The sequence below is a fragment of the Talpa occidentalis genome, unplaced genomic scaffold (genome assembly GCF_014898055.3).
Source record: "Talpa occidentalis isolate TD23 unplaced genomic scaffold, MPIMG_talOcc4v2.1 talOcc4.13, whole genome shotgun sequence".
NCBI lineage: Eukaryota > Metazoa > Chordata > Mammalia > Eulipotyphla > Talpidae > Talpa > Talpa occidentalis.
In genome coordinates this window covers 43506166-43529143 of record NW_023601322.1, presented here as the reverse complement: position 1 = coordinate 43529143, position 22978 = coordinate 43506166, and the positions used below count along the sequence as shown (strand labels likewise).

The 22978-nt window shown below is 37.8% G+C and overlaps 1 protein-coding gene across 1 annotated transcript in view; it reads left to right on the top strand.

The window, feature by feature from the left end:
• The window catches only part of MYOM1 (myomesin 1), a 149702-nt gene that overhangs the window by 104775 nt on the left and 21949 nt on the right, over positions 1-22978 (top strand). The window contains exons 21-27 of the mRNA XM_037508781.2: positions 185-311; positions 3697-3881; positions 8688-8802; positions 14179-14335; positions 16490-16596; positions 16720-16764; positions 21748-21884. Coding sequence (XP_037364678.1) covers positions 185-311; positions 3697-3881; positions 8688-8802; positions 14179-14335; positions 16490-16596; positions 16720-16764; positions 21748-21884 — 873 coding nt within the window. The remainder of the gene's footprint in view (positions 1-184; positions 312-3696; positions 3882-8687; positions 8803-14178; positions 14336-16489; positions 16597-16719; positions 16765-21747; positions 21885-22978) is intronic.

The window sequence follows — 22978 nt, the reverse complement described above, 5'->3', positions numbered from 1 at the left end:
GTATTCCAATATCTTTGCCATGTTCTGTTGGCTAGAAGCAGGTCACTGGAGTATACAAAAGGGTGTGGCTCACTGTGGATCACCTAGGGAATGTCCAGCATAGGGCAAATAAATAAAGGCAAATAAATAACTAGAAAAAACAAACCTGAAATATTCACTCTCTGTGATATCATCCATGTTGCAGATAAGCAACTTGAAGGAAAACACGGTATATCAGTTCCAAGTGGCAGCCATGAACCTGGCCGGGCTGGGACAGGCCTCAGCAGCGAGCGAATGCTTCAAATGTGAAGAATGGACCATTGCCATTCCAGGTAAACTGTCTTGGCACTGAGACTTGGTCTCTTCCAAAGGAACCTACAATTTAGAACTAAACTTAAGTGCTACAAAGACACCTTTTTAGGGAAACAAATTCTCTGTCTTCTCATACTTATGTAAACTATTTTTCAATACTATTAAATAATAGACACCAATGAAAAACTGAGTAATACTTTCTTATGCTTGTATTCTAAAAAATCCTAGAATCCCCTAGCTCTGTCTAAAATAAGATGGACAGAATCACATAACTTAAGGGCTTATGATCATTTAAAGAATTTCAATTTTGCTTTTGCTCCTTAAAGATGATTAAAGGACATCCAAGTTGTATCCCACCACAAAATTTCTCAAAAATTTCTACCTACTCTCCCTTGTTCTCATGCACTTACCACTACTCTTGAGTTTGTTTATCAAATCCCCATCCCCACCCTCACCCCAATCTCTATCCAGACCCAGCAATGTGCCTTCTCTTTACTGCTGCCTTCTCCCTAACCCCAGCTCTTCATTAAAGGCACAGCTCAGCTACAGAGCACGTTTGGTTCCAGGCCGCCACAACTAAGTTAATACTGTAATAAATCAAGTCAGAAATTTCTGGTTTCCCAGAAATTAAGTGTGCAATACCATTATGTCTTTAAAAACAAAACAAAACAAAACAATGTGTGTAACATACTTTAGAAATACTTCATTGTTAAAAATGGCTCACCATCATCTAAGCCTGGTTGAAAGAATCATCAATAGACTTGTTCCATGTGGGGTTGCCACAAACTTCCAATTTGTAAAAAAATAAATAAATAAAGCAGACTCTGCAAAGTGCAATGAGCTAAATGAGCCTTTAGTTATATAGGTGAACCACATTCCTGGACTTAAAGGACTTAAAAGTCTGGTCCCTCCACTTCTTTATATTTATTCTCCAGCCCTTTCTCTTTACATTCTTAAGTTTGCAATAGAAAGGTCCTGGAACTGGGCTAGCTGTACTCTCCTTTAGAGGTTTTCATAAAAGGTGGTTGGCTGTTCAAAGGAGAAAGTGGGGAAAAGACAGAAAAATTTACCTGTGCTCAAGATGTTACGCAGTTCCTACTGAACAATTTTAAAAATTGAAAACAAACAACTTTACTAAGCCATTAGTAAAACTAGAAACAGTAACGTATTTGGCAAGTGATTTTATTTTGTTTCCAATAGTACTAACTTCAGGGACCAAAAGAGTGCCACAGGATGGCACTCCCCTGTGTTTGATATATAACACATCTTACAGAGATGGCACCCTTATCAACCACTCTAGACCACCAGGCCACACAGGGACACATGGGTGGATTCAGCCCTGCCCCCAATGCCACCCTCTTCCTCTACCTAAAACCTTAGTGCCCTTGGAGAAACATTTTGCCTTCACCTAGTGAAGTGCAAATAAAAATATAACAAGAAAAGTTCAAGTGCTCACTCAACGTCACCAAATACAAGAGACAAACCTACTGCTTTTCCTTGTACCTCCTTGAGACTAGTTAATATTTCTTAGGTTCTTTCTGCCTCCTACAGAAAAGTGAATCTGTATTTAAATTCTTTCAGTTCCTGAATAAAATTAAAATGTGAGCACTAGAGACAAAGCAATTTGGAGCAACCCTGTGAGAAATGTTTTGGTAGAAAGAGACTTAATTGACAAGAGATTATAGGAGGAGAAATGAAATGAAAGGGGCATCTCCACTCCTTGACCCCTTGTTTCTCAGATTCATCTTTGACTCACTGAGTAGTGGTGGGCAAGCCGTAAGTCAGGAAAGCTCTTACGGGAAAGAGAATACTTTGTCATTCTTTTGCTTTAAAGATGAAGAAACTGACACTCAGATTAAATACTTGGAAGCTCACTCAGATAGTAAGCGGCAGTTACAACTGGGCACTAGGTCTTTTACTCCTAGAAGGGAGGTACCAGGAAACAACAGAATTGTGTTGCTCCTCTGTAAAACAATATGCTGCTACCTGTTGGGAGGCCTCACTGGATTTTGAAGATAGCAAGAGAAAATGGTCACAAAAACCCTTTGCAGAACAGAACATGCCACCCTAGCATAAGGTATTTGTATTATTTATGCTTGTTTCCATACAGACATCAGAAGGCAAGGATGACTCACAGAGAATTGTGACTGTTAAGTCAAGGTGAAGGGCCAAATAGTGAACTGTTAACTGCAAAATGCCAAGCTTAATATCATAGAGTCTGTATTTGTAGTTGGATTTCAGGCCATTGTGAGATAATTCAGGTGAATTTGGCTGGTTAGAAATCAATTGTTATTTAAAAAGTAAAAGGAAAGAAGGAAAATAAATAACTGTATCACCTACATAGCAGCTGCTAATCATGCAAAGATACAAATAATCACTTAGTAGTTTGGCCTCATCCAACAATGCAAAGATTACACATATGGGGAGAACATTGGGCTTTCTTCCTGAAGAGGCTGATTGTTACTTAGCTTCTCTGAGCATTTTATTAATTATCTTAAGGATGAATGAAATAATTGAATGTAATGTACCTGGCAGTGTTTACCACAGGTCCAGGGCCCTTGAGATTGATTGTCCCTATAGTTTGTTTTTAGCTACATACGGTCTCTATGCTTTATAGAAAGATTTTCCTCCACTGGGGAACTATTTTACTTCTTTTAAAGAAATATTTATTATCTATATCATACATCATCAGACAGAATTGCTTTCTTGATCCTCATTTGAGATTTGGGGGTATTTTCAGATTATCATCCAAAAATGCACCTGAAACTGAATCTGCAGCTAAATTAAACATTATAATAAAAGGTGACAAACACAAGGCTGAGGACAGCCTGAGGGCAAATTTTCATCAAAATTCTAAGGGATACCTTTAACTGGCCTTAGCTAAACATAAATATATTGATGTAGAGCAGTTGAGGAAACTTAATATGAAATGACCATAAAATATCTATTTCCAAGGGAATGATAAATTTTTTTTAAAAAAAGATTATTTATTTATGCATACAAGAGCTGGGGTACGGCCTGAGAGGCAGGGGGTGAGAGGATTCACTGGAGACAGAGCAAGGAGCAGAATAGGCAGATCTACTGAAATATACTGCTAAGGGGAGCAGCAGGTGAGGTGTGCCGTGCCATGTGGGAGAGGTCTGCTATGCTATGTGGGCAGCTCCCTTGCCAGGAATAGAACTTGTGCTGCAGAGGCTGGAGATAGCTTCATAGTGCTGTGTCTTTACCCCTTGCGCCACCAGGGAGGCCCGGGGAATGATAGATTTTTTAAAGGAACTAGCTTCAGCCTCAGCTTTAAGAGCTCAAATGTGACTTCAGATGATTATATATTAGAGTTTTCCTATTATTTGAATTGCATTCTTTTCTATACAATGACTTCTATTCACTATTCCCTCTCCCGTTCAGGACCACCGCATAGTCTCAAGTATAGTGAGGTCAGGAAAACCTCTCTGGTTCTGCAGTGGAAGACCCCAGTCTACTCTGGGAGGACTCCAGTCACAGGTTACTTTGTGGACCTGAAGGAGGCCAACGCCAAAGATGACCAGTGGCGAGGAATCAATGAGAAAGCTATTGAAAATAAATACCTGAAGGTAAGAGAGTGCTCATAGTTTGAAACTCCCCCTTTTATTAAAAAAAAAAAACCAAAAAAACCAAAACCCTCAAATGATATAAACTTTAAAGTTAGCAAGATGAAAAAGAACATCTCAGCTTTGGTTTGTTTCATATGTTGGTCTCATAGTAAGATTCATTTGGCTGTGATTGTGGTCGGGGACAGTTTCTAATACTTACAAAAAATTGGTTATATTTTACCTGAATTCCTGAGCCTATTTTTGGAAAACATCCACAAGCTCCCTGCTTTCTTTCCTTTTCCTCCTTGACTTCACCAACCAACCTCCCATTTTTGTTACCCAGTCTCAAGACATTACTGCCAACAATTCCCAAAGGTGACCTTTACAGTCCTACCTCCATTTTTTTGAGTGCTATTTTTTACAGTTCACACCAGTAGGCCTCTAACTGCTGATTCTTCTGAGTCATGCTCTGTCTCACTTCAATTGCTTCTTCACGCTGTGTTCCTATGAGCTCTCAGAGGTTAGTGGAAAAGGTTCACTCAACTTTTGAACTTTTCCTCACCCTTGCCTATGTCATTGCTTTCCAAATTTCTAGAGAATGTTCTGATCAAACCAGTTCCTAATCTGTGTACCAAAGACAGTTTTGCTAAAGCCACAATCTCACGGGTAATAAATGGAATTCTCAAAAGAATGTTTTCCTCTTTTGTCAGCAGTGACATTTGGAGATCTTGAAGCCATAGAACCTCAGAAGGACTGGGGGGAATGTGATGCTGGCTTTTATTACTTAGGATGAAACATGATTTCACCACAATCACACCAGCTCAGTGTGCAGCCTTTTCTGCTCATAGAATAGGCCAGTGCCTAGAGGGTGGGCCTTAGAAGAGATTCAGGATGTACCTGGTCTAAAAGATCTCTCCTGTTGACCTGTCACTATGGGCTAAATTCATACCATGTATCAGACACTCTAGACATTTACAGTCTCCATAAAAAATATAAATACATCCTGGAGAGAGATGACCCTTAAACCATTACACTCAACATGCCATTAACTCAATTTAGCATATACCAATTAGTTCTCCAGCCCCTTACAAAACCATGAGGCGATAAGGAAGGTTACATTTATGGGAAAGAAAAAAGATCAAGGAAGGCCTGGAGTTTAGGATGCTGTTTGACTGTATGGATGAGTCAGGAAGCCTCTAGATTCAAAACACCCAAAGACCAGATTGAAATAAAGGTTGGAATGCCCTGGATGGTGGTGGTGTTTGCATATGACTTGTGTGATTTCCAAGTCCTCAATCTGCCACACCAGAGGATCCCAAAAGTTGAGGTTGGACCTGACTCAGATGAGGCAAGATAAAGTGAAAACCCAAGCAAAGGGGGCCAATAGCACAGAAAATAAGGGCAGGAAGATAATATAATTAAATGCATCAAAGAATGGTCAATATCACTTACCTAAGGGAAAGAAAAGAAGAATGGAAAATTTGAGAGTGAGAAGGGGGGAAAGAAAGGAAAAGAGAGAGACACTGTGGTTGAATGAGTATCCCTGAAAATGGGGGGTGAAATCATCTAAGAAATCATCTTAGAATTGAACCATAGATTTTTTTTATATATAATTTATTTTTTTTAATATTTTATTTTATATAATTCTTACATCAGTTTTCATCTTTGCACAATGTAGGCATTTTCATTATGGGTTATATTCCCCATACAATTGCACCTCACCCCTTATTTTGACTCTAGTCTTTCCTCTCCCTGCCTCTCCCTCCTCCCCCACCCCATAGTGTGTCTCTGGTTTATAGTTGCTTGTTGATTTTGATTTTTACTTTGTATTGATTAGTCTTTTTCCTAGTATCTTATTTAGGTTTTCTAAATTCCTGCTATGAGTGAGACCATCCGGTATTTTTCTTTTTCTTTCTGACTTGTTTCACTGAGCATGATCCCTTCTAGCTCCATCCATGTTGCTGCAAACTGCATGTGTTTATCTTTTTTGATTGCTAAGTAATATTCCATTGTGTATATGTACCACGTCTTCTTGATCCAGTCATCTATTTTTGGGCATTTGGGTTGTTTCTAAAGCTTAGCTATTGTCAATAGTGCTGCTATGAACATAGGGGTGCAGGTGCCCTTTGGAATTAATGTTTCTGTGTCCTTTGGGTAAATACCTAGGAGTGGAATTGCTGGATCATATGGAAGCTCTATGTTTATAGTTCAAGAAATCTCCACACAGCTCTCCATAGTGGTTGGACCAGTTTGCACTCCCACCAGCAGTGCAGGAGAGTTCCTTTTGCTCCACAACCTCACCAACATTTGTTGTTGCTAGTTTTTTTAATATGTGTCATTCTCACTGGTGTGAGATGGTATCTCATGGTAGTTTTGATTTGCATTTCCCTGATTACAAGTGATGTTAAACATTTTTTCATATGCCTGTTGGCCATTTGTGTTTCCTCTTCAGAGAAGTTTCTTTTTAGCTCTTCTGCCCATTTTTTGACTGGATTATTTTCTTTGTTTTTGTTGAGTCTCATCAGTTCTTTGTAGATTTTTGTGAGCAGGCCTTTATCATTAGTGTTGTGTACAAAAATGTTCTCCCAGTCGGTGGGGTTCCTTTTTGTTTTAGTTACTGTCTCTTTTGCTGTATAGAAGCTCTTTAATTTGACGTAGTCCCAACTGTTGATCTTTGCCTTCACTATCACTGCTTTGGGTGATGTGTCTGTAAAGATGTCTTTGAGGTGCATGTCATGTAGTGTTTTGCCTATATTTCCTTTTATGTATTTTATGGTTTCAGTGAAGCAAAGCTTTTTAAATGGAAATAAAATTATTGAATTTTCCAATTATAAAACTGACACAGCTCATGATGAAAATTTAAACAATAAAGTCATAAAGATGAAAAGTAAAGATTTTCTTTAACCTACAATACCCAAACTCATTTTCATGTACATTTACTTATCCAGATGTTTTACATTTAGAAAATATTCAAGCCTGAGATGCAGAAAAAAGGTACATATTAACAGGTATAATCTGGCAAACTTAAGTGTGTGTGGGCAAAAGAGCTCCACTAACGGGAGAACTGAACACAGTTTCCTCCTGGACATAATGGGCTCATAGGTTTCTGGAGGGAGCACCCATATGTCTTTAAGCTCCCGTGTTTGGGTGTTCCTAGAGAGCATTAAACATGGAATGTTTTCTACCAAAAGGATTTAACCAAAAAGAGTTAGGGTTCTCTCATTTTTCTCATATAGTAATAATTACAGCCTAATGAATTGACTTAGTGAGAAGAGAGTGAAGGGGTGGAGGACTTGGATGGAGAAGGCAAGGGAATGCAGCCTCTTCGTAAACTACAGGGAATTGGGGAAAATTCCAAAGACATACAAAGATTATGCATCTCTGGTGCTCTGAGGCTAATGGTCACTCCCCCTGCGGTGATGGAGAGAGGACGAGTGTACCTGTCACCTTAGTTACTGGACACTGGGATGTGGCATCACTTCCTGGGCCATGTTGCAAAAATCTGACTCATATATTATCTGAGTGGCAGGTGCAGATGTAGCAGGCACCTGATAACTGCTCTATTTTTTCATAACAAGGAAATGTTTCTGTTCCTTTCTGTAAATACAGTTTCCTGGCATTATTTTTAAACATTGAAATTAAATACATCAAACTCCATGTATTTACCAATGCCTAAATTCAAGTTTGTTTATTGATTGATATTCATTAGCACTGGTGAAAATTTTCACTGCGTAAGTAGTGACTTTCTGTTATCATAAATACAGTACAATAATTAGATTTAAAACATAACAATTTAATACATAATTCATTTAAATATATGGCCACACACTTCATTTAATTGAATAAATGCATTCTAGCTTTGTTTGATTTTAATCACAGTGTGGATATTAATATCTATCACAAAATTATGAGGGGGGCAAAATTGTGTTCTCTGATATAATAAATTCTTCTTAAATAAATGATGTAATAAATTTCTTCTTCTTAAATGCAACTTTAAAAAGTCACACATTTTGAAAAGAAAAAGAATTTAGGAGGAAATATTAACAGTATTTATAATAGTAATGAGATTGTTCTGAACCCAAAAAAGTCACAAAAAAACTTATAAAGCATAACTATCATTAAAAATACTTTATAGAGATTTTTTGCAACTCTTATAGCCATACTTTTAGCTTGGCACACATATAATGAGGGCTTCGGTAAACATCTTGATTATTACAGACTCAGGGATTTAGAATTTGAATACATTTTGATTATTCACAAATTACTAACATTCACATGTAAGTTATTTACTTGTCTTTTTATCAGAAATAGTTCTATTAAATTTACAGGGCTAATTTTTACTTCTTTTGTTCCAGTGTTTTAACATGCTTTTAAACAAATGGTCTAAGTGTCCACGATCCATACTTGTAATTCCCCTCTTTTGCTAGGAATTTTAGCTGAAATTATTCATGGAATGTCTCAAAATACACTTTGTATTTTGGCTTTTTTTAAACCAAAGAATAAGTTGGCTCACTTGTTTAAAGCATACATATATCAGTCTCTTATTTCTAAAGCTAGTGGTACTCCAATTACTTAAAATGAATGAGGTCACCAAGAAGAGATCATCAATAGGAAGACAGTATCAAGGAATGTTCTGTGTCCATTTACAGATGGCCTGGAGACAAGGAAGTCCAAAGCTAAAGTCACTCTCTTAGTCTTTGACAGAGTTCAGTCTGGAATCCAAGTCCAGAACCCACTGTGCTGTGTAACTAAATCATCATTACAGAGGAAGAAAATTTATGTTTAAATGTCACAAAAACCCATCACTTCTATGCCTACTTATTTCAGGTGCAAGGCCTCAAGGAGGGTGTCAGCTATGTGTTCCGTGTCCGAGCCATAAACCAGGCAGGTGTGGGGAAGCCGTCTGACCTCGCTGGGCCTGTTGTGGCAGAAACCCGTCCAGGTGGGCTTCCAGTTTTTCCTTAAAATTAATCTCCTCTGTGTAAGATACTATACAGTAATATTAAGCTTATCTTTCTGTGCTTTTCTTAATTCTCAAGGTCTTCAAAGTGCTATCTGAATAAAGAATAAATATGACCATGGGACATGACATTTACATTGTCATAAACCCTCAAGACAGAATGAGCCAGTTTTGCAGTGGTCCAGGGCTTTTCTGGTCCATACCTGAAAATAGGGCTGTTTCTCATCACATTATGTTTCCTGGGCCAACTGTTTCAAACATACATAGAGTGCACCTATGTACTCCTGTTAGTCTGTTTACCATTAGAGCCCTCCTATGTACTCTAATGGGAGTATGGAGTACACAGCCAGTAAGCCCCCATTTACCTATCATAGGGCAAGCTGAAACAGCCCATAGAAAGTACAGTCTTGAGCAAAAGTAGGATTTATGTAATTATAGCTAAGAATTAGACCAGGGGTCAGCCAACTTTTTCTGTGAAGGGCCAGTTAGTAAATATTTTCAATTCTATACCCACGCAGTCCCTGTCAACTCTGCCCTGTCACAACAGCAGTCATAGACCTATATACACTAATGAGCACAGTTCCAAGAAAGCCTCATTGTGCTCATGCTATGCATTATATAATATGCATTAGAAATTTAAAATTGTATATAATTGTCACATCTTGGAATATTAATCTTCTTTTGATTTCTTTCAATGTTTAAAAGTACAGAAACCATTCTTAATTTTCAGGCCATGCAGAGGCAATGAGCCAGATTTAACCCACAGGCCAGAGTTTGCTGACCCCTGGGTTAAACTAACAGTGGTTTTAGCTGAATGATCTATAGAGTCAAAGCAGCACTCACTTCTCAGTTTCAAGAGATGCCATGACTGGACTAGGAAAGACAGTCTTCCTTTTGTCACAAGAACAAAGTTTACAGTGTTCACTGAGTAAAAAGCTTCAGATTATTATGTATTATTTATATTGTCATTTAATCTATCACTTTTCAAAGTTATATATTTCAGTTCATTAAAGATGCATAAAACACTGGGAATGGGAGAGGATAAAAAATATTAGCTAACTATTTTAAGTTAGTATTCATTCTAGTCCAAGAACACACTTTAATCCATTCCTATTTTCAGGGTGAAATAAACAAAGAGCAGATACATAATGTATTATTTTTGATGATTAAAAATATGTAAACATAGAAAGCTCTATTTTCATTTCCTATTACTTGAAAAGTATATCAAAAGTACCTTTTGAAATATCTGCCCCTTTCTTCTGGTTACTTCATAACCTACTTTCAACTACTCTGTTAACTCCCCTCTAGAGCTGGATGCTACAAGAGTGACCTTTTTACACAAGTTTGGCAGTTGTGTCTGGAGCGAGCACCACACCTCATATCAATTCCCTTAGCAAAATGTCATGAGATAATAGAAAAATACTAGAAAAATATATGCTAAGTAAAAAGAAACATACAAAGGCTCCAGGATACATATTCTTATAGAAATATGAGGAGATAAATGCTGCCAGATGGACATGCAAAAGGACCCCACTGTAAGAACACTTAGATTAGTATAAAAGTAAATTTTTGATCTAGTCATTGATAAGTTAAAATCACCCTTTAAGCAGTAGATTCCAAATCCAAACAGGTTGAAGAAAGCTTAAATTGATTTTTTATTCATTTGTCCTTGGCCTCAGAATGGCAGGGAGTCAAGCATTATATTAACAAAGTAATCACTATGGAAATTTTGGTACCAAGAAAGAATCTCATGGTGAGTTCCTGGGCAAGGGTTTTATTTCACTGATCTGAAACGAGGCACCAGAAGTCATTTTTTGCCTATTCCATTCCCAGAATATAATTACTAACAGTTGCAGACATGGATACAGTAAACAGCACCAAATTAACCCACTCAGGAACCACTGGCTTCCAGCCTTGGAATGAATTCTGGGATGCACAAAGTCAAAATGCTTCATCATGAAGGAGTATCACAACCCAGGAGATACTTGGATTTGTCCCATATGCAACAGACACATTCATTCTTGCAACATGTATCTCTTGAGTACCTACTACATACCAGGTGCTATGTGGGCACCAAAAGTGGAGGAATGTGACTTTGTCATTGCATACCAGGCTTACGAGCCAGTGGAAAAGCCAATGTTTGCAACATGCTGTAACAAGAGATATGGCAGATCCTCATAAAATAGTTCCCATAGTTAAAAAGGCTATAAACTAAGTATTAACATTTCATAAGTCCCTATTAAAACACATGTAGCCTAAGGTTGTCTGTATTATTTTGGCAGATACCAACATATTACTTTTATCCAGATATTTATTTTATGATAGAATGGATAGGGTGAGGAGGAGGGGACTTGTTATGAATTTCAGTGTTTTGATATGAAGCTTAGATTGCTATTTCAGAAGAAGAACTTCTTCTGGAATACATCATTAAAATTTCAGATAGAAAATAAGTCTTATATAACTACAGATCTCAAAAACATCTCAAGTATAATTTGATTTTCATTTAAAAGTTTGCCTAATTGACCTGGCTTGGAAGGGTCATCAGTCTCCCTTTGAAGTCAACAAGTATGACAACAGATGTAGATTAGCCACAAACCTAATCTTGCTGGTTAAGAAGATCCAAGTAATAGAGTACGTGTGTCATGCTTTACTAGGAAATCTATTCACTAAAAAAGCCTAGAAGAAGAATAAATTGAAAAATACTTAGTGTAGATTTGTTGGTGCTGTTTTCAGTATTTGATATTTTTAAGACAGTATCTGTGTTGATTACATCAGGCCAGGGTATAGGTGAGGGCAGGGTGAGCCAGATCAGACTGGAGATGAGAGAGAACTGCCAAGGCATGGCAGGTGATCTAATGGGCAACACAGAACTGACAGTACAGGCTGCGGGTATTCTTGAAGACACCCAGAAGCAGACAGGAGAACCCAGACCATGGCAGAGCCCCAAGCAGGTACTGGACTGCAGGAAGTTAGTACTTAGTAGGAGCAAAGCAAGTTAGAAGAATTCAATTCCAGAACTGTTGACAACCTACTAACCAAAGGCTATTACAATCCAGTTTCTAAAATTGGTCAGTCCCAGAACCTGTTAAGCCAAGAATACAAATGTATGCTCCATGATCTTGTGATGATGGAGTATTGAAGGATTCTGCAGCAGGAAGCTAGGCTGATTGTTAAAGTTTAGTTCAACTGGCTCATTAGGGAAGTACTCTTGTATTCGTTGGTTCACTGATAGCTCTCACCTATTAGAACAGTAGTTTTCACTTCAGCTGTGCATGAGAATCATGCCAGGAACTTTTTGAAAATACTGACTCCTTTCCACACCATTTAACTCAGAAACTCCAGGACTGAACCTGGGTATGAGTTTATTTGCATGTGTTTGTCTATTTAGCTCATGGTAATGCTAGTGTGAAAACAGGCCTATGCAACAACGTGCATCAACTGTGGCACCTTCAAAAGATGAACTGTCTTTTCTGTCGATAGGCCAACAACCTAGTACCTGCCTATAGTAGTCATTTATGAAATGAAAAAGTCATGACTTTTCTATAACTTCTTCAGAACCATACAAATATACAGAAGGTTTTGATTTCTATAGCCCTTACAATCTTAGGTGTTAGTCTCTTCTTAAATATCAGTAAGAACACTGTTCACTATTTGTGATATGACAATGGGTTGTGAGAATTTGTCAAGTGTTCTTGGGAATGGAAATAAAACAAGGTCAGCAACTTCCAATGGGGTAGACACAGGCCTTTAAATGTAATATATGGTGGACACTTCACTTAAGGAACAATTAAGTTTTAATTGATCATTATTTCTTTTTATCTATGTTAAGTAATATGAAGATATCCCTTTTTTCTTAAGAAAGCAATTTTTTAAAATCTAGAACTATTCTTATCTAAGCATTCTATGTGTTAAAAATCACTTTTTGTTGGGCCTCCCCTGGTGGCGCAGGTGGTTGACCACCGTGCCGTGAAGCTCTCCTCAGCCTCTGCAGCACAGGTTTGATCGCGGCAGGCGAGGGTCCCACATGGCGCGGCAAACCGCTCCTGTTGCGCCCGCTGCTCCCCTAGGCAGTGTATTTCACTCAATCTGCCTGTTCTGTTCCCCATTCTGTCGCTGGTGGATCCTCTCACCCTCCCACACATCTGGCCTGTACCCTGGTTCTTGTATAAATAAATCTTTAAAAAAAATTACTTTTTGTTGGTTTACAATTAAAGCACACACAGCCTTCAATAAGGACACAAATTTGTATCCAGACTGAAGAACTCATAACATTAACTGCACTATTTTTTTAAAGAAGATTTATTTATTTTTATACAAGAGCTGGGATACAGGCCAGAGGCGCGGGAAGGTGAGAAAATTCACCAGAGACAGAGCGGGAGCAGAACAGGCAGATGACCGAAATACACTGCTGAGGGGAGCAGCAGGCACAACAGGAAAGGTCTGCCATGCCATGTGGGACTCTCCCTGGCCAGCTGGGAATTGAACCTGCGCTGCAGAAGCTGTGGGCAGCTTCACAGCACTGTGCTCAACCCACTGTGCCACTGGGGAAGCCCATTAACTGCATCTTTTTTAATTGAACTATTGTTATTTTAAGTCCTTATTCATTTTTTTTTTTTTCATGATAAAGTACTTCTATCATCAGGTGTGGTCACCATAGTTACCCTACCACCAAATTGAATTTTAAATGTAAATCTTTTTATATCTAAATACCAATCTTCTGGAAATGCCTGGATTTCTTAAAATCCATTGTGATTTAAATTTCCATACAGTTTAATAACAGTTGTTGCTAGGTTGCTGCTATTCTAGTCTAGAGAGACATCCTTAGATCCATTTAAGTTTACCTGATCAAAAGAAAAGTTTCCAAATATTTCTCCATCCTTAAAAGATTTATAAACTTTGAACATGTAAATATAGGAAATTTTATTACCTCTACTTTCTCCCCTTCAATTTCTCTTTGGACACTTTAGTCTATCAGTTCCCCCCAAATAGTTGGATATTAATGTTATTGAAACAAGTCATGAATTAAGTTCTGTTAAGAACCATTCAACCTTCCCTTTTCCAGGGACTGCCTTGTCCCCTTCCCATAAATATACCATTAGTCACACAAACCAATTTTTTTATAGCCCTGGACAAACAATACCATCCGTGGTGTTAGCTCTCAAAAACATGGCCTTCCTTTAATTCCCTGTTACAGTATAAAAGTTGAATTGTAGAGGAGAATTAGGGCTTTTCCCTTGCACAAACTCAAGGCCCTGCTGTAAGTTTCTCAAGGTAAGGAGTTCTTGCTTGGATGTTTTTTGCTTTTTTTTTTTTTTTCCTTAACCAGAAAACATCAGTACTTTGTTTTTGATCTTCTAGGAACCAAAGAAGTTGTTGTAAGTGTGGATGATGATGGAGTCATTTCCTTAAACTTTGAATGTGATCAGATGACTCCAAATTCTGAGTTCACCTGGTCTAAAGATTACGTGTCCACTGAGGACTCTCCACGAGTGGAAATTGAAAGCAAAGGCAACAAGTATGAACTGTTTCAAATTGTAATAATGGGCTTCCTTTTCATGATAAGAGGATGAAGTAAGCTCTTATTTTCCATTTTAAATATTTGGTATTGGAGATAAAGTAATGAATATTTTATGTCTGGTAATGTAAAAAGTAATAATCAGTATAAGCTTTAAAAATAATATTTTAAGGATTTATTTTTATTTATTTATGCATACAAGAAATGGGGTATAGACCAGAGGTGTGGGGAGAAGGGGTGTGAAAGGATTCTCCAGAGACAAAGTAGGGAGCAGAACAGGCGGATCTACTGAAATACACTGCTGAGGGGAGTAGCGGGCGAGATAGGAGAGGTCTGTTGCGCCACTTGGGTTAGCTCCTTGGCCAGGGATTGAACTTGTGCTGCAATGGCTGCTGATAGCTTCATAGTGCTGAGACTTACCCCTTGCACCGCCAGGGAGGCCCAAAAAACAACAATCTTTATAACATACCTTCTGCATTATTCCGTTTAAAGTGCTTTCTCATATATGAAGTCATTCATGTTAGAAAAGCTTTGATTGGCATAAAAGTCAGCTGGAAAGATGTCTATTATTCTATTAAAATTTTTAATTTTGAAGAAAAGATGAAGATGCTTATGGAGAGCTTCTACTTGCTGATTGAGATATGACAAATTAAATGAATTAGGTATAATCTCTTTTGCTTCTTACACCAGTTATATGGCATGAAGGAAACGTAGACACTAGGGCTAATGTGCACTGGTGCTGACTTAGTGAATTCTCAGCCAAAGGCTGAGCCCCATTCATAGGAAGTCAGAGGCTTATATACACTTTTAGTTTCTCCAAAGTTCCAGGTGGGTTTGCACTGGAAGCTGTAGATGGTCAGATATGATATGGCTACATACCAAGAAGTGAGTTCTAGAGTTGCATACCAAGGAGTGAGTAAAGGGTCAGTAGTCATGGACCCCCCCCCAGGTCCATCCTGCCCTAGGGCAGTATATGGTCTAACATGAAGCAAGATTCATACCAGGAACCTTGTTGCATACCAGAAACTGAGCAAAAGGTCGTCACTCAAAACCCTCAGGCTCCTAATGTCAGGTCGGTCACCATGTGTCATCACCACAATAATACACTGGAAACACAATCAAACATGGGAAAGAATTCTCATCCTGGGAGCTGACTGTTGACTGGGGCAGCTAGCTTTTAACTTCCATGAACTTTGAATTTCTTTTACTGTAAAATTGAAGAGCAGGGAGGAGATTATTTTCTGACCTACTACTTACTTTCAGTCCCAAGATTCTGAGTTTTCTTTTCACTTTGGCTTGGCACTATTTTTATAATGCCAACCATATTGGATTATATTTGGCAAAGCAAAATATTCCTAAGTATTACAAAGAAGCCCAAAAGATCTCAAGAGTAAAAAAAAAAAAGGAAATTTTATTGGAGAATGGCAAGGAAATACTGAATACAATTAAAAGACATTTTGTTGCCACAGTCCTTGAATTAAAATATAAATTTGGTCAAGGAAAAGACAATCAGGCTATAAATTTTTCTTCTAGTTTGTACACTTGACTAACATTTAAATTCTTGCCTGATCTTAGACACTGATGAACAATATAACTCACCAAAAATTTGAAAACAAAATGAAGTAGACCACTGACCCACTCATTTATTCATTCCACAATATTTATTAAACATTATTATCTGCCAGACATGGTACATAATAGTAAACAAAATGATCCTGTCCCTGAAGGCACAGTGATTATACATAGGGGGCCTACAGATAAAGAAATGAGGAATACCAAACTAGCATGAGAAACTCAAAATAGAGAAGTGCAGAGGATGATCTAGAAAGGTAGGCAGAGTCCACTATCAGGAGGCTCTGCAATAAGATGAAAAACAGATTCAGGCTTCTTAGTTAAGTTGATGAGCTCTCAGTATCTTTTTCCTGGATATATATGCTTGGGGATGGGGAATTTTTATCTTCCCTCTCACTGTCACCCTGGGAAGAGACCAGGAAGGTTTCCCTAGAAACAGCAAGAATGAGAGGCTTTAGGTCAGCAAGCAGGAGAGGAACAAGTGTTCATTCGCAATGAAGAGCAGTACACGAAAATGCCTTGCACAGGCTGGGACAGAGACCCTGTTTGACTCATTTCTTATCCAAGTGATCTGTTCTAAAGGTCAAAGATGACGTTCAAAGACCTTGGGACGGAAGACTTGGGCATTTACTCCTGTGATGTAACAGACACTGATGGAATAGCATCAAGCTACTTAATAGATGAGGAAGGTGAGTTTAAAAATGAATTCATCCACAAGTTTAATGCTGCTTTAGTGTCTCATTGATCTTCAAGATCAAATGTCTTTTGTCTTAGTAGTTCAAGGTTTAATTGTTCTTTTGTTCTCCTTACAGAATTGAAACGTTTACTTGCTCTCAGCCATGAACACAAGTTCCCAAGTAAGTGTCCATGATACATGCATTCAGAGTTTAGTGATTCTATTAGGTGGTGACATAGAATAGCACAATTGACAATTTTGATGGAATTAAGAAAAGAGGCTCTTGAACATACACATTGAACATACGCAATGGAACATACACATTGGCAGCTATAAATGCTTTCTGGCAGTGCTTTTTTTTTTTTTTTTTTTGCTATTGTTCTCATGAGATAGAGAGGATATAACATAGAAAATACATCCCATGCTCTGTTACAAAGAAAAGAATCAGGTCACAAAGATATAACATGAGTAAGTTCTTCACTTTTCACTGTCAGATTTGGAGATTTTGCATGTATAATGATGAATTCATTTATATTTCTTTTAGACAAACTAACTTCTTCCTAAGCAATTTAATTTAGCGCCACACCTACCATTTTAAACTCCTGGAAAAGAAGGTAAAAATACCTAGGTCAGAAAAAGAATCCCTCTAAATTAACTATACAGCCTTCAATGAAGCACTTTCCACATAAAAGATTAAATTTTACAGTTGACACCTACAAGAAGAGAATGAAGTCTGAAATGATACTCGGAAAGTTCCACTGTCCTGATAAAATCTCCTGCCATCGGTACCCATTGGCCAAAACAGTGAATTATCCAGAAAGTTATACCCTAGAGTTTGAGAAAACAAATAGAAAGTGATCGCATACAATCTTTCTTTTAAATCAGGTTGTTTTTCACTGTGTAAACCCTAAATTAATACTTCATTAATCCAAGAGCTTCATGACTGTACCCTAACTCTAGACTCTAGGCAAAACTCTCTATATTTCTCCTTTTTCAATCAGCTTAAACCGCATATTTTTTCAAACTTTATTGATTTGTCAATCATTTACATAGCTGTCCCACCTCCATATTATACATGCTTCACTCATCCTCACCAAAGCTCCGTGGCCTATACGTGTGTGTGCTTTCCTGAAATTCCTAACAGAGTGGTGATTTAAAATCACACTGCTCTGGATCCACTGGCTTGATTTCCCTTACATTCCCAAGGATGGCATTTTTGATCATGAGACTAAGTTGTTGGGACTATTGGTGTCAGTTATAGCAGTCTCAAAAGAAATTTTGTTTAGCAAGACAGCTCAGTGGGGTGCCTATGGGATATAAAGGTGGGATACGGGCTTTCTAAATTCTAGGGAAGAAATATTTCTTATCTGTATGCTTACTCACCATGGAACTGGAGATGAAATAGCATGAATAGTGTCTTCAAGTTGTTATTGTTGTTGTTGTTTTTCAATTACATGGAAGATAAAGGTTTGGCCTGATCTCTTTTTGTACCTTACTTTTGACTCACTCTCTATGAACCTAGGTGATTCATTACCCTATGCCTTAGTGTCTATTCTAGCAATGACTGTTGTCATTGTTTATGGAACCTCCATATAAAGACTGTGATCAATAATCAGTATGTTACTGGTTGATCTTTGGACTCTTCAGGAAAAATGCAAATATTAATTGAAAAAGAATAGTGACCCTCAAAAAATCCACTGCTTAGAGCAGAAGGGCTGGTGGCTGTTCTCCCTTCATGTTCCTAGAGCTGTGAAGAGAAGGTCAATTGTGGAGAGAAGGTCAAGATGCTGAACACAGAGGGAGCCCGAAAACAGGCAGACCCCATTTGTGTTCATTCTCTCCACTCTCGAACACCGCTAGGAAAGGAGAGAAACAACTGCACCCACTGAGCTAGTAAATGGGACCATAAGCATTGACAAAATGTCTAGGAAATATTCAGCCCAATTAACATTGACATTTAGTTTAATTGATGGAGATGAGAGAATATGTGCTATTATTCTAGAATGAAGGTGTCAAGTCTTCCCCTGAAGTTCAAAGATCAGATGGACTTGGACATGGTGATTACTTGATGTCATTGTCATTTGCATTGAAATATTTTATTTTGCTTAAGTGTAAGAGCTCTTATTGGTTCTAGGAGCAAGAGTAACTGTAACCTTGTATTAGAGACCAGGATTTGGATAGGTACAGAGACAGAACCCAAGAATGTGTTAAAAACTCTGACATGTAAGTACCAAATCTCTAAGTCCAAAGGAGTTTTCATTAGTCCATGGAAGCAGCATTTTAAAGATTGTAGCTTTAGTACTTTTCTCTCCCTACCTCTATTACACGGCCATGTCACTACATGATTACAATGATATAATGATAAAGTAAAAGCAGTATATCTAATTTCTCAATTTATACCCACTTTCTCTTAGTAAATATTGACAGTTATTAAGTGCTTTTCTTGACATTTTGTAAGGTTTTAAGTGGCCCTGTCTTTTTCAGAATGTGCTGGAGAGTGTGGTGTGCCTTTATCCCTTAGCACAGTAAATTCCCCTATTTTAAGCTGTTTTTACAAATATTTTGAAAACCACTAAATATATGACTTTAACCTATAAATAACAGATATTTTGCTGGGACAAATGAACTGCCAGAGAAAAGGGCTTATGGAGATTTAGGCTTAGAAGAAAGAAAGAAATTATTTTCAAGCAGAATTTAACTTTGCCTTCCCATCCTAGCATATTCCTAAATTTCTAAGCCTCTAGTCAATCAGATATAAAAGCCAGCATTCCTTGAAACTCATATTTAGGTCAAAGGTAAAAAGTATACTTTGGTGTTGTCAACATCCTGAATAATATCTTTTCATTTGTAGACATTGGTCATTATCCTATCTGTATACAAATACTCCTTGTGTGCAGATATACACAAACACATATGCATAAATAATATCTATTTGTTATGTCCTCTTAGATATCATTATATCATATTTTGCAATTGGTGATTGTAGGGTATTGCTAAAGCAACTGGAAGAGGAAAGAAACCAAAATATTAATAGCCAACATTCATCGAGCTCTTATATAGAGTTCTTAAGTAAAATGTATCATTTAAATTCCTTAATGGCCTTAAAAAGGTCAGTACTATGGTGATTTAATTTTGGAGATGAAGAACTTGGGGTTACATGATTAAACCAGATGTTCACAGCTGTTACTTAGGGTTAAGCCCAAGTGATCTGACACTAACCAGGACATAGCTGTCTCTGTGTGGGCCCTCTGTGGAGACTGCTGGTGGTCATGGTACCCAAGACATTCCTATTACTCAGGGAGGACAGTGAACATTAAGGGAAATGGGGGCGTGCCCCAGCATGAGTGGCATTACTCTGGGCCTCTTAGATAACTAAATCATTCATGTATTAGATTTCTCAGAATGAGATCTCCAGTAGAATAGATTCTACTTTCAGCTCCCTTCATGACTTACTTGTAGCAAGCAGGAATGTCCGCCTATAGGGAGAAAGCTTAGCCTCTGCTGTTGCCACTCTGGGATTTGGCCATGAACTGCTTTATTAAAAAAATGTTCACTTTGGAAAACCATTAATGTCCTTCAGAGTGGACAGACAGGACCAAAAGGAACACAACTCTGGTCTCAGCTCTGCTACCCAAATACGTTACTGAGTCCATTTCCTGGAGATTAGGGCACAGCTTTGTCATCAGTAAAATCAAAAGAGGAAGAGAATTAACCTTTCTTGAGCACTGGTCATTAATCATAGTGCTTTAGTGTATTCTGGTACTATATTTTCTTTTCTTGGTAGTGGTGTAAGGCAGATAATATCCTTGTTAGCAAGTTAGCAACATGAGATTTAAGGAAGAGATCATTGTTCAGAGATGGTGTGACATCTAAGCCCATCCTCCACCCACATGGGACACCCCTCAGGAGATGACGCCTTAGTATCCTTTCAATTTTGCATTAGGATGACTCTATAGCGGAGGTCTACCGTGGACATAGAATAGTGCCAATGAAGGCATTCTTTAGAGCTTGAAAAGGGTAGCTTTAAGGTATATGTAAAGAGGTAATAGGAACATTTGGTGCAAGTTTGGGAAGCCTGTAATTTAATATGCAGCTTATGCTAAAATTCTGAGATAGGTTTAAGAAGAGTCTAGTGAAAGCAAAGAGTGATGATTTCCACTAAGGAAAGGACTAGCAAATGTTGAGAAACAACTATGCATTTCTACAATGTATGTCGGTAGAGCCATCTGATGTATAGGCATAGTATAGTTGGAGGAGCCTTTATAGAGAATATTTTTAAGTTATGACAAATTTAGAAACTGGTTTTTAGAGGTATCAGTCAAATTTTTTAACTTCACCCGACCTCAAATGATAAAGCAATAAAATTGTAAGTCAGACGTACCATATGCTTTCTTCACTACAGAACAAGCCATGTTAAGTTTTAATATAGTTTCTCTATTGTGACTTGATTATTTGCTTCTGGAAATTTTTGCTTAGTCTAAGAACTTAAATGAACTGGTAGGAATACCAGTAAGATGATAAAGTTTAAATAACAAGCATGTTCATTTTTTGTGTATGTATCAAAATTAATTATTTTTTAAATTGATTTTTAAAAATGTTTTGGAACCTCCAAAGTGAGGCAAATGCTTAAAGAAATCTAATTTAACATCTTTCCAAATATTTAATTAATAGCATAGAATATTGAATTTGATAAGTAGAGCTTTCAGTTCAATTCCAGTCATTCACAGATGAGTCAAATGTAGACCAGAGAAGCAGTGCCCGGCTTCATATGACAGTTTGTTAGTAGCAGAACTTGGACTCGGCTCTAGAGTCTTTCATCACACTTTGTTATTGTCCCAAAATAAACCTAACCAGAGCCACAGTAGTCATATAGTTGGCTGGAAATACCGCTGAAGGTAAGTTCATCTTCCACATTTTTATAGTTGAGACATCTATGACTCAGAGAAAGTAGATGGCTTGTCCAAAGTGACAGTCAAGATTAGAACTTGGGTTTTCTGTCCCTCAGTATCATGATTTCCCTGCAGTGTTTTCTTGCAGCCTCCAGGCTTTGCAAGAAGCAAGATGTTACTGGCTATTTTCATTGATTATTTTTTCATTTATTGGAAAAATCTGTCTCAAAACAATTGATTACTAATGTAATTTCCATTTTTATCTTTATTCATAGCTGTCCCAGTTAAATCAGAGTTGGCTGTTGAAATTTTGGAGAAAGGCCAGGTTCGGTTTTGGATGCAGGCTGAGAAGCTGTCTAGCAATGCCAAAGTCAGCTACATATTTAATGATAAGGAAATCTTTGAAGGACCGGTAGGTTTTATGCTTTTTATATTTTTAAACATGTCATTGTCAAATACACAGGAAAAGTGCTACTGAATTCAAATAAATTGTTTTGAAAATCACTGGGCATGGGGTGAAGAAGTATAAATCATTTCACATATAAAACAATACAGGGAAGTATAGATTGATTATTCATGTTATTCAAACTGAAACTTTTGAGAATGAAAAATGGTGCAGTAATAATTTTTCCAGGGTAGTTATAATAAACCAAAAGCCACAAACCCAAACTATCTCAGGCAAATCAGGAAACTCTTGAGAAGGTGCCAAAATACTTACCTGGATTCACATGTTCACATCAGAAACCCCAGAGGGAACCTTATTCTTCTGTGGAGGAAATGGCCTCTGTTGTTCCAGTGGCTCAAGAAAAAAATGAAGGAAAAATATCTTTTTGCTTTTCTGGTTAAAATTCAATACATCCTTTTTGTAACAGACTTTAAAGACTCAGAAAGGACAAATGACAAATTCTTACAACTTTTCAATATACGTATTGGTTTATGCCTTTTGGTCTCCTTTTCATACTTGTGTGTGTAAGTCTGTTAGTGTCTTATTTACATAGGTGAGTGTCTATATCTATATTAATATCCTTATCTATATCAACTATTTACTTTTAATGCAAGAGTGGTTTTTATAGAGTTACAACACTTGAGTCTTGTCCTCTCCACACATCAATAGGTTGAGGATTGGTTGGGCAAGTGCCCAGTGGTCCCCACAAACTTGGGTTTAGGGTCTCTGGTTCTCACCTATGGGTATAAAAATGGGTGTCTGAAGGATGGGAAAAAGTTATGGTTTGTGGCCATTATTTTTTTAAAGATTTATTTATGCATATAAGAACTGGGGTACAGGCCAGAGGTGTGGGGGGTGAGAGGATTCACCAGAGACAGAGTGGGGAACAGAACAGGAGACTGACTGAAATACATTGCTGAGGGGAGCAGCAGATGAGACAGGAGAGGTCTGCTGCGCCATGTGGGTACCTCCCTGGCCGGCCTGGGATCAAACTTGTGTTGCAGAGGCTGCGGATAATTTCACAGTGCTGTGCTCAACCCCCTGCACCACCAGGGAGGCCT